This window comes from Pristiophorus japonicus, chromosome 16, assembly GCF_044704955.1.
Source record: "Pristiophorus japonicus isolate sPriJap1 chromosome 16, sPriJap1.hap1, whole genome shotgun sequence".
Taxonomy (NCBI): domain Eukaryota; kingdom Metazoa; phylum Chordata; class Chondrichthyes; family Pristiophoridae; genus Pristiophorus; species Pristiophorus japonicus.
The window spans coordinates 65,191,816-65,204,099 of NC_091992.1; the positions used below are offsets into that span (position 1 = coordinate 65,191,816).

The 12,284-nt window shown below is 50.5% G+C and overlaps 1 protein-coding gene across 1 annotated transcript in view; it reads right to left on the reverse strand.

Annotated features, from left to right (window-relative positions):
• LOC139227066 (SH2B adapter protein 2) overlaps window positions 1–12,284 on the reverse strand; it is a 123,953-nt gene that overhangs the window by 49,262 nt on the left and 62,407 nt on the right. Inside the window, exon 4 of the mRNA XM_070858140.1 lies at window positions 9,318–9,424. Within this exon, the coding sequence (XP_070714241.1) occupies window positions 9,318–9,424 (107 nt within the window). The remainder of the gene's footprint in view (window positions 1–9,317; window positions 9,425–12,284) is intronic.

The window sequence follows — 12,284 nt, forward strand, 5'->3', positions numbered from 1 at the left end:
TGCCAGAGGCTGCAGTTTGTCTGTTGGTGATCCTTACACTTACTTCAAGGCTCCCACACCGGTGAGTGAGTGGGCTATTCTGCCATGGGAGCAGCACCTCAGGCACCTCTGGGTGCACCTGCAGCCTGCTTTGGAGGGAGCACTGTGTGTGCCAGCAGCAGGTGAGGAAACAAGGATCAAGGGACATAGGGACAGGAGGAGGCCCTTGAACCTTTCTGCCATTGAATGAGATCATGGCTGATCTGTGACCTAACACCATACCCCAGATTTTTCCCCATGTCCCTTAATGCCTTTGGTTAACTAAAATATATCAATCCCCGATTTAAAATGAACAATTGACCCAGCATCAGTGCTGTTTGTGGAGGAGAGTTACAAACTGTAACGGTGTGGGTATGAAGACTGAGGGTGCAACAATCGAGGAAGGACTCGGGCTCACAGTGGGGCTTCTCCAAGTGACCTGGAGAGAGGGAGAGGAGGAGGGATTCCCACTTTGTGAGGTCTTTGTGACCCAGGAGAGGCTGCAATGACTCAGCAAAGGCCTTGTGGTGGTTCCCCTGCTCCTTGTCCACATCATCATTCACAAAAGGGTATGTGGCCTCCATCACTAGGTGTATTCTGCGACAAGCTTTGCCTTACCCAAAGCAGCCTGTCCCGACAGGCCATGACACTGCCTGAAATGTCTTTCTTTCGATATTCAATGGAAGTCCTGCACCCGTTCCACGACATGTTTGCTCAATTCGTTAGGACCAATCGCAGCCCGCTCTGTGCAAGCTCTGACTGGATTTTCAGGCTTTAGAGTGTCCGAACCTGCGGCCCTTAAAGAGGCGGCAAAAAAAAACGTCCTCGATCCCCCCCCCCCTCAATCTCCCGCCTCACAATCCCCTCCCCCTCTCCCCCTCGCAATCCCCTCCCCCTCTCGATCCATCTCTCGAACCCCCTCTTGATCCCTTCCCCCTCACAATCCCCCCCTCACAATCCCCTCCCCCTCACAATCCCCCCCTCAATCCCCTCCCCCTCTCGATTCCCCCCCTCACAATCCCCTCCCCCTCTCGCTCCCCTCTCCCTCACGATCCAATCCCCCTCTCGCTCCCCTCCCTCTCCTCGATCCCTCCCCCCCTCAATCACATACGCCCCCCATCCACTGGTCCGATTGGTGCTCACAGGTCACCAGTGTGGACATAGCAAGGCCCGAGGAGCAATTTCAAGCTGTTTTCAGGCCTGCTTCTTGTGGCATGTGACCCCAGCCTGCCGCTCGATCCGTACAGATAAATGGGCACCGACAAATGTTTCCTCCACTGTGCTGAAGCAGCAACTCTGGAATAAGTAGCATCAGGTCTTTCTGGGAGAAGTTTGCAGTGAAGAGATAGCAGAGGCACTATTACACATATTTAATAATTAATTAGAAAAAGTGCTAGAGGCCCGGTAGATAGCGAACATTATACCTATTTTTAAGAAGGGAGACAAGAACATAAGAATTAGGAGCAGGAATAGGCCATTCGGCCCCTCGAGCCTGCTCGACCATTCAATAAGATCATGGCTGATCTTCGACCTCAACTCCACTTTCCTGCACTGTCCCCCTATCCCTTGATTCCCTTAATATTCAAAAATCTATCGGTCTCTGTCTTGAATATACTCAATGACCTCTGGGGCAGAGAATTCCAAAAATTCACCACCCTCCGAGTGAAGAAATTTCTCCTCATCTCAGTCCTAAATGGCCGACCCCTTATCCTGAGACTGTGACCCTTGGTTCTCGACTCCCCGGCCCTGGGGAAACAACCTCTCAGCATCAATATCTGCAAAAATATTCTGCTTTTCTATTTTTCCTCCCAAAGTGAATAACTTTACATTTCTCCACATTATATTCCACCTGCCATGTTCAAGCCCACTCACGGAGCCTGTCTATATCCTTTTTCATAAAACATGTCCAGGGAACTATAGACAGTTAGCTTAACATTGATGGTGGGAAAAATAAAGGAATCCCTGCAAAAGGAGAAAATTAAAAAAAACTACAAACCAAAAATATAATAATGAACAGTCCGCATGGATTTCAAAAGGGAAAGTCTCATTTGACCAACCTCATTGAATTCTTTGAAAGTGACAGAGAGTAGACAAGGGTAATGCAGTAGGTTTAATATATCTAGATTTCCAAAAGGCCTTCGATAAGGTACCTTAAGGTCAGAGAATGCGGAGTCAGGACAAGTAGCTGAATGGATCGCTAGCTGGCTTCAGGACAGAAAGCAGAGAGTCGGGGCAAAGGGTAACCACTGCTGTTCACAATTTATATTCACGATTAAGATCAAAAACATGCAGATTAAATTTCTAAAATTGGGGGGATAGCCAATACTGAGCAGGACTGCAACAAATTACAGGGGGACATTAATAAACTTGCAGAATGGGCATATCATTAGCAAATGAAGTTCAACACAGATAAATGTCAGGTATTACATTTTGGTAAGAAAAATAAGGAGGTCACATATTACTTGGAAAATAAGAATGTAAATAGGGTAGAGGAACAAAGGGATCTCGGAGTACAAATACACAAATCACTAAACGTTGCAACACAGGTTAACAAGGCCATAAAAAAGCAAACCAAGCACGAGGGTTTATTTCTAGAGGGATAGAAATGAAAAGTAGAGAAGGTAGAGAAGTTATGCTAAACCTGTATCGGACCTTGGTTACACCACACTTGGGGCTCGAACTTGGTCAGAGTTCCACCCACAGCCACCGAGGTTCCACCCGGAAACATTTTTTCCCACAAATTCCGCCCGGTGGGAGACTCCTTGGTGAAGTACGCCAGTGCAACATTCTGCCGCCCATGCCGGAGGCTCAAAAACCGTGTTTTCCTCTAAGATCGTGCTTCCGCCCGCCAGAAGGACCGCTAGCAAAAAGGTGTTCTGAGCTGGCTGTGAGTCGGGCGGCAGGGAGAATGCTCAGAGTGCTGCAGTGCTACACATCCCGGGTAGCGTCCTGGTGCTGCAGCAGTATCAGAGGCTCAGAGTGAGTTCTCTGATAGACCTTAACCTACACAGAATGAGTTTAGACATGGAAATGAGAAGTTCTCCATTGAAGGGAAGGTGAGGAAACGGCAGTGCGTTCCGAGAGATGGTAAAGGCTCAGTGGAGATGCCCTACAAGAGTTTTTAGACCATTGCAGCAGAACAGAGTTATTGACAGAATGTGAGAGCACAGATGGTCGGAGCTTCTGTCAGAGGAAATAAACGAAAATGCGACCATGTGATGCTCTGGCAGGTTGCAGCATGTGACAGTGAGAACAGCATCACCTCAAGTATAGAAGATGGACTGCAGGGTCACTGAGGAACGTGACATATCCGCGATGGTGCACCGAAGGAAAAGTGGACTGAAGTGTAAGCCTTAACGTGTGTCCTGCAAGTGGTGCAACTGTCTCTCATTGAAGGCAGCCTTCCTGCATTGGTGACCCTTACTTGTCGTCTCACAATCGTCTGATGACAGGTCATATTAAACAGTCGCATCATATGTGGAGGGCAAGATATTCCTCATACAACAGTACACCTGTGGGAGAGCTGTGTTTTACTCAACAGGTACCCCAGATAATATAAAAATGAGACACTGACCAAGAGAGGGTGAACAATGTTGGATAGTGCAGCATGCCAAAGTGGTAGAACATGCAAACGATTGAATCCAACATTCCAAGACCAGCCAAGTGACATTGACAACGACCCATGTGAAACAACAGCCACAACTTAATGAGGAGCAAAGAACATATCCACCACCAACACCCTCCATTACCTCTCCCACCCCCCGACGTAAGGCCCATCAGCCTCTTCATGGATCTGCCTTCACCACGGTGAGCCACACCCCTGCCCCTCACTGCCTCTGCTCCATCAAGTTGTGCAGGAGGCAGGAGGGCAGCCAAAGTGCTGCCGCCATGTTCGTCTAGGAGAGAAGGTAGGGGGTGTGATTGAAGGCACCGGCATCTCCGGCTCCTCGGGATCTGTCGGCCTTGATGGTGTGGGCTCGGGGGGGTTGCATGAAGTCAGAAGCCATTGCTTGCTTCATCGCCTCGACAGAGTCGGTGTTGCGTTCCACCGCACTAATGAGCTGCGACATACTGGCAGTATGCTGCTGAGGAAAGATGGCGATGCTGCCAGCTATCCCAGCCATGGTCTGCAGTACATCTCGAGCTAGGTCCATGTTCGTCCTCGATAAGGGCATAAGGGGTTATGGGGAGAGGGCGGGGAAGTAAAGCTGAGTCCATGGTCAGATCAGCCATGATCCTAATAAATGGCGGAGCAGGCTCGAGGGGCCGTATGGCCTACTCCTGCTCCTATTCCTTATGTTCTTATGGTCTAATTTCCTGAATAGCTGCGAGCCATCCTGCATCCTCATGGGATTGTTGCATCATTCTGGGTGCATGCGGCTTGGTGGGTTTTCCAGCACAGCCTCTGTGCCTTCCAGCACTTGTTCCCGCTTCGTCCGACTCCAATCCTCACAAATCGGACCATCACCGGTGTTGGCCGGACAGGTGGCACACATGTCAGGAGGCTGGAGTCCTCCTCTTCCACCTCCTCGACCTCATTCTCCCTCCTCGTCTTCGTGACTCTGGGTGGCGGAGATGGATGTGGCTGATCTGGGGGGGCGGGTGCAGGAAAGAGCTGGTGTGTTGGGCTGGTGACAACGTCAGGGTGGGAGACGTTGGTGTCACACTCGGCCTTTGTGTGTCAGAGGTGGATGGGTGCATTGCTCGGTGCTGTCCGAATCAACACCTGCAAGTAGAGGACAACATTTCAGTGTGTAGCTGGGTGGTGGGGTTGGTCAAGCTGACATTTAATAATTAACATTCGGACTTCAAGGACTTCCATCGCTACATGAGCACACCATTAATGGCCAACACACTGCGTTAAAAGGCATTTGTCTTGACCTTGCATGACATGAGCGTGACGCAGACCGGAGATAGGTATTAGCTTACCACGCTCTAGCACGGGATCTGCATCACCATTTGTGGTGGCACGGGGGTGGTCACCTACCAATGCCAAGGCACGCTCCACAAGGCTGCTCAACTCGACATCTGCTGGGCCCCCTCCGTGGCACACAGGCCTGCTGCCTGGAATGTTCCTTTCTTCTGCAGAAGGAAACGTTGCAGCCTTTGCCCATTTTGCTCATGCCACTCACACACTCACTCACACTCACACTCTCACTCACACTCTCACTCACACACACTCTCACTCACACACACTCTCACACACACACACTCTCACACACATGCACACAGACCCACACTCGCACATACACATCCTTACAGACACAGAACCTTTTGGAGTAGTACGGAAGTGGTCCAATAAATGTTTACATCGTTCCATCATTTCCATCCTGCACAATGTTGCCCACCGATTTCCCTCCAAATGCGTCTATATAGGGGAGGTGCAGGCTTGCCACGACCATCCCGGGTGAGGTCTTTATACCGGCGCTCTACCTCACATACAAGCTCCTCCAGCTCGTCATCATTAAACCAGGGAGCTCTGGGCTTGGCTCTATCAGACTTCTTGGAAGCTTTTTTTGCATTCATTATTATTTTCCTTGATGGATGGCTGATGAAGAATTTGTATCGCTCGCTCCAAAACGGACCCCTCTCCACCTGGCGGGTGCAAATAAGTGCATGACTTTACTGAGCATGCGCAGCTGTGCCATCGGCCCCAATCGCGGCAAAAGTGATGTCATCGCCCAGAGGAAACTACAAAAAAACAAGTCTCGCGCATGCGCGGTGCACGGCCTCCGACACTAGGCCCTACACCTAGCGCCCACTGCTGCTCTCGCCCGCTCCCGCCCGCTCACACCCACTCCTGCCCGCTCACACCCACTCCCGCCCGCTCACACCCACTCCTGCCCGCTCACACCCACTCCCGCCCGCTCACACCCACTCCTGCCCGCTCACACCCACTCCCGCCCGCACACACCCACTCACACCCACTCCCGCCCGCTCACACCCACTCCCGCCCGCTCACACCCAATCCCGCCCGCTCACACCCAATCCTGCCCGCTCACACCCAATCCCGCCGCTCACACCCACTCCTGCCCGCTCACACCCACTCCCGCCCGCACACACCCACTCACACCCACTCCCGCCCGCTCACACCCACTCCCACCCGCTCACACCCACTCCCGCCCGCACACACCCACTCCCGCCCGCTCACACCTACTCACACCCACTCCCGCCCGCTCACACCCACTCCCGCCTGCTCACACCCACTCCCGCCCGCACACACCCACTCACACCCACTCCCGCCCGCTCACACCCACTCCCGCCCGCTCACACCCGCTCTCGCCTGCTGACTCCCACTGCCTGCCGCTGCAGCCGACACAACCGCAGCGAAACTCGCTCCCGACTGGCCCCAGCGGCAGGGGGCGGCAAACGGGTACGTTCCGCCCGGGAACCGCCGAGAAGTGGGCGGGCCTAAGCTTTGACCAAGTTCGGGCCCCATGGAGTACTGGTCACCATATTGTAAAAAGGATATCGAGGCACTGGAGAGAGAGCAAAACGATTTACAAGGATGATATCAGAACGGCGAGGCTATACTATCAGGAAAGGATGAACAGGCTGGAAGGGTGAGGGGTGGCCTAATAGAGCTCTTTAAAATTATGAAAAGTTTTGATAGAGTAGACTTTTTAGACTTAATAAAGTATTTTAGTTTTTCTTTTAAAAATAATGTAATCTCATTTTACAGAGAGAATGTTTCCAATTGTGGGGAAGAGAAAAACTAGAGGCCATCAGTATAAGACATCAAATTGGGAATGGTTGAAGTGAATAGTATCGATGTATTTAAGGGGAGGCTGGATAAACACACGAGGGAGATGGGAAGGTTGCACTGACAGACTGAGATGAGGAAAGACGGGAGAAGCTTCGAGTGGAGCATAATCCCCGGCACGGGCTGGTTGGGCCGAATGGCCTGTTTCTGTGCCGTATAACCGAGGCTTCTGACTGCAGCTGTTGTGTTGCAGAAAGTTGGACTGCGGAGGTCTTTGATAGTGTGTAGAATTTACCAATATTTCGCAAAGATTCCTGGTACCTTTCCCCTGCAGAGGAGAAGAATCCCTTTCTGGACTTTTAAAATGGAAGAAAAAACTTCGGGACACAAATGAGTTTTAAAGGGGCAGACGACGCCTGCACGGGATAAAAGGGGATGCATTAATGGAGACCCCTCCCCAGTGTTTGGACTTTTTGAAAAGAGAATTCAAAATGGACCTAAATTACAGAAGCCTGAGATCCCCTAAACATCTATGGGAAGGAGCATATCAATTTTAAGATTCTACAACATTTTGGCTGCGAAAAAGTGTTACCGAATACAGGAGGTGGGGCTAACCTCTGTGAAGCAAATTCGTGTATTAAGGATCCCAGGCTGTCTGGGGAGAACTATGCAACACCAATTCACCCCCAAAGAGATAATCAAATTACCCAATCAAGCACAATGGAAATCATGGGCCCAACTAGATGGCCAGGAAACTGGACAATCCTAAAACAATGCAAAACCAGTGATAGCACATTATCACACCCTAATCGAGTTACTGCTGACTAGCCCACCAAAAACACTGACAAAGGAGACATTTGAAAATCAATGGACAGAACAGTTTAAACAAAGCCTAAGAACTGATTTGGTGCAAAGATAAGGAAGCCTGTTTTAGTATAATTGTAGCCTGTTCTGGCAGTTAAGTGTACTTCTAGAGACACTATTAAGTTAGCAGTCTCGTTGCATAAGTTCTACACCAGCCTCGAAAAGTGGGACCCCGAAACATCGGCGAAAGGAATCTCTAAAACCCAGAAGGACAGCACCACAACAGCAAACAGGCTTTCAAAACAACTATCGGAAAGTTTCGGGCCATCGCGACCAATCAAACAGTCAACCGGAACCAACCCGACAAAACCGAAGAAAAAGCGAAGATTTTTCCACTCTACAAGCTGGTCCTATGCTACCAAGGGGTACAGACTACAGAACGTGGACAACTAAAGCGAACCCCGGAGTTGGAACTGTCAAAAGGGGATTGGTGAGCATAGCCCCTGAACTCCCAGAGCTATAACTTAGTTAGTCAGGGGAATTGGGAGGGGGGAACCTGGGATAACTTGTGTAAATGTATCTGCATTCTCCTCTTTACCCCATTTAGAGTTTAAGCTGTATTCTTTTTCCCACAGACTGTAATTTGACATTTTATTCAATGTGTTGTACCCCTCAGTGTGTATTGGTATTAATATTCTGTGTGTGTTATTAAAGGTGTGCCTTTTACTTCTTTTTAAACACAATAAAGCCATACCTGCTTCCTACCTTGAAACCGATTATCTGTCCAAGTCTGTCACAGTCCCTTCATAATTCCAGTGTCTAGAACCAAGGGTGTGGGAGCGATTCGGAACCGCTCATATAAGGTCAGAAGGGAAAGCTGACCCCCTGCAAACCACCCCTTACAGTGTGTAATTTACACTGTGACAGTCAGTCACAGCACAGTCAGATGCAGACTCCGCAAACGCCGCGGATGAAGTTTGGGTGCAGTACTGTCCAGGAGGACAAGGGGAGCAAAGGATCAGTGCCTACTCTTCCTCGGCATTGCGCCCATTTTTTGGTGTTATTTGGGAGCGGTATAAAGGTAAATCGGCCCTACATACTTATTCTCAGGGATATAGGCACGTACTTATCACTGTGCAACATCCCTCCCACTATCACATCGGAGGCACATCCACCACCAGGCAATGGAGGGAACTGGATCCACATCGCCTGCCACAAGAGTAAAATATAGACTCGGTAATCGTACTGAAGGCCTCCAGGAACCAACGGGGGGAATATAAACTTTGTGTCGTCAAACTGAATGACATTGTACATGTACATGCGTCAATGGACATACGAGCATGTAACTGACTCAGTGCACACTCCCAGCTTTCTCTCCTTCGATCTCTCCAACACCTTACTCTTGGTCGTGTCCGGCACAGAGACCTTAAACCGTCCCTAAGGCTTCCAACTAAACCAGGCTGTGGGACTGAGCCAAACACAAACTGTCCATCATGGTGATCTCCCCAGATTCTGGGCTCCTGGGGCTAACTTTCAACTTGCTGATGGGATGTAAAGCTGGGGTTGAGGACAGCGAGCAATGGGCATGAAAACCGGGTGGTTTCTATAACGGGCAACACTTCGCCAGGCCAGCTTTACACCCATTGTAAATCCACCTCCACATGTTTTACATTCCCAATCCTCACATTCCAACCAATGCCCATCCACGGAGCTCCCTGGATCGGTTCAGGCTGTGAGCAGGACGCAGTGACAGTTCCGCTGGAGGCCATAATGCGGGGCTACACATACTCACCATCCGAGAGGGAGTCACAGCTGCAAGGAGGCACTGAGGGTAGTTCCCAACTGGGCATGCTCACACCATGTGGGCAGGAAACCAGCTCCAGGTCCTCGTCACTATCTCTGCAAAGGAATGGAAACAAATGTCAGGCAGGAAGAGAAGATCGGATTGGTGTAAACTCGGCCTTTGCACGCAGGAGTGGCGGCCTGGTTTAAGGCTCAACATGAATTCGTTAATAAACAATGGTGAGCAGCAATAAGCTGCAAGACACAGGCTTGGATCTGGGAGCTAGCAGAAGAAACAGCAGGGAAGATTGGCCAGCACTCACTCCCTGCCCCACCTTGACTTTCCTCCCCCACAACAACTGGCACTGGTAGCCTTGGCCGTGCCCACTGTGTGCAAGGGACAGTGGGGATGGGAGGCCAGGCTTTCCGGCCCACTCCCCTCCCATTTGCTGCCAGTCTCCAGGACCCTTGAGGGGAAGCCTGGCTGGAGTGCCCGAGATTGTGGTGCAAAGACCTCAAACTCAGGGAGAGGGCCTCAAACTCAGGGTGATCTCCTGCAGGGCCCCAAACATTTACCATTGAGCTCTTTGGCCAAGGCCTACAGACACTTGGGCTCATTGCTTCTCCTGGGTTTATCTGCCTCTTTAAGTGCCCCTCGCTCCTTTGGTGCCTCCAGCAGTGATCGTGGTACAGCACCTCCTGGAATTTCCTGGGGGCCCCACCGGCAGCCTTCCACTTCCTGCTGAGTGCCCGCCATGACCCCTGACCCAGGAAAATGAGCTGGGGTCATGGCAGGATCAGAGTGGCGGACGGAAGCCTCGCCCACCCTGTACGGACCAGATGAGGAAACGTCAGCCCAGTGTATTTGGAAATATCGTAAAATCTTAAGCCAACACCGTGAAATGTAATTACGCATTAAAATGTATGAATAAAGTAGATCATTGTACACGCCTAAGGAACTCAGATGTGTTTGGAGCAACAAGTAAACAAGCAAATATATCCACAATGGAAATGTTTCATTGCACTTGACTGAGCAAGCTTGTCACAGTCTGTAGCCTCGTGCTGTCACAGGGGGAAGGAGACCATCACTGCTAGGCCCCAAACCAACACACATCATCAGAACCATCAAACTATAACATTCCTCTTCAGCTTGCTGCCTTTCTTTTGCCTCCCGTACTAAGAGTGCTGAATCTTGCTGGGTCTACTGCTCCCTGAGCTCCTTCTGGTAACTCACCCCCCAGCAGGTAATTCAACCACAGAGGCTTCACAACTCAGTCAGGTGTCACACGATCCAGAAAGTAGGGTTTCTCCGATCTGATTGTTTCTTCAAAACCCCAGGGTTTCTGCCCTAATTACCCGAGTACTCACTGCCCTACAATCTATTCCTTTGGTTGATCACTTGCTCTGAGAAAAGACCTCAGTCCTAAATCTGTCCCGCCTTGTCCTACCCTCAGAATTCAGTTTGAAGTAACTTTATACAGTATTTACAGCCCAGAAACAGGCCATTGGGCCCCACCGCTCCGTGCCGGGGTTTCTGCTCCAGATGAGCCTCCTCCCTCCCCTCTTCATCTCACCCCATCACCATATCCTTCACTTCCTTTCTCCCTCATGTGTTTATCCAGCTTCCCCTTAAATTTGTCTGTACTAGTCGCCTCAACCCCTCCCTGTGGTGGCAAGTTCCACATTCTCACCACTCTCACCATTTTCTCCTGAAATCCCGATTGGGTTTATTGGTGACCAACCTATATTTATGGCCCCTAGTTCTGGTCTCGTTTGCAAGTGGAAACATCTTTGCTACGTCTACCATACCGAGCCCCTTTGTCATTTTAAACACCTCTATCAGGTCTCCGAGTGAAGTCTAACCAAAGTACCGAGGCCAACCGGACCAGGCAGAGATCGGCTGACACCCACCCCCATGGGATGTGTTCTCTGGAGCTACTTTTCCATAACATTAACACATCACTCTTAGGCCATCTTATATTCACCTTCTTTCAAGGAGAATAGTCCAAGTTTCTACAGTCTATTCTCATACCTCAACCCCCGACACCGGGGGAGTGAATCTCACCTCGATGGGGGTATGTAGCCGATAGCTCTGGGCAGAAAGGAGGATGGAGCAGGGGTTATAACAGGCAGGGGGCCCATCCCAGAACTGTCTCCAACATCTCTCTTGTGGCTCAGTGTTGAGAGTGGCTGCAGTCGCCTACAGGCTGTGGCAATTGTGAAATTGAATTCAGTAAATCTGGTCATTTGCGGGCTCCATGGAACACGAACCCGCTATCCTCTCTCAGGCTGACGATATTCGTGCTCCCACCCCAGCCACTCCCCCCAGTTCCCTTGCTGTTGCCTGACAGCCGGCCGGCCCAGACTGCCGCTGCCCAGTCTGGGTGCAGTCCAAAGCCGGACCCACTGGGCCCAGAGCTGCTCGAGGTTGTTATGTATTGTCCATGTACATTAAATGTACAGTTACAATGGTGCACCACAAGGGGCACTGTGGTGGGAGATCCAAAAGTATCTGCAAGACAGAGTATAAAAGACTGCCCATCACACCTGAGGGGCACTCTGGAGTTACACAATAAAGGACCAAGGTCACAACAGTTACTACAACACCAGACTGTGTGGAGTCAGTGATTTGAGTGCTACATACACCACAAATTGGCGACGAGGACACGGACGAGCTCTTCACGTAACCATGGCTATTTTGGGCACGCTAAAGGATTTCACAGAGGGTAATGACAGGGATGCCTTTACGGAAAGGCTCGAGTACTATTTTATAGCAAACGACCTGACAGGGGACACGAACGCACTGATAGAGAAACGTACGCCGATATTGCTGTCCAGTTGTGGCGATGAGGTTTACTGTTTCGTCAGGGATTTGCTGGCACCCGTGAGCGCCAAGGACAAATCATATGAGCAGCTGATTGAACTCATTCGTAACCAACTGAAACCGAAGGAGAGCATCCTCACGGCCAGGCACCAA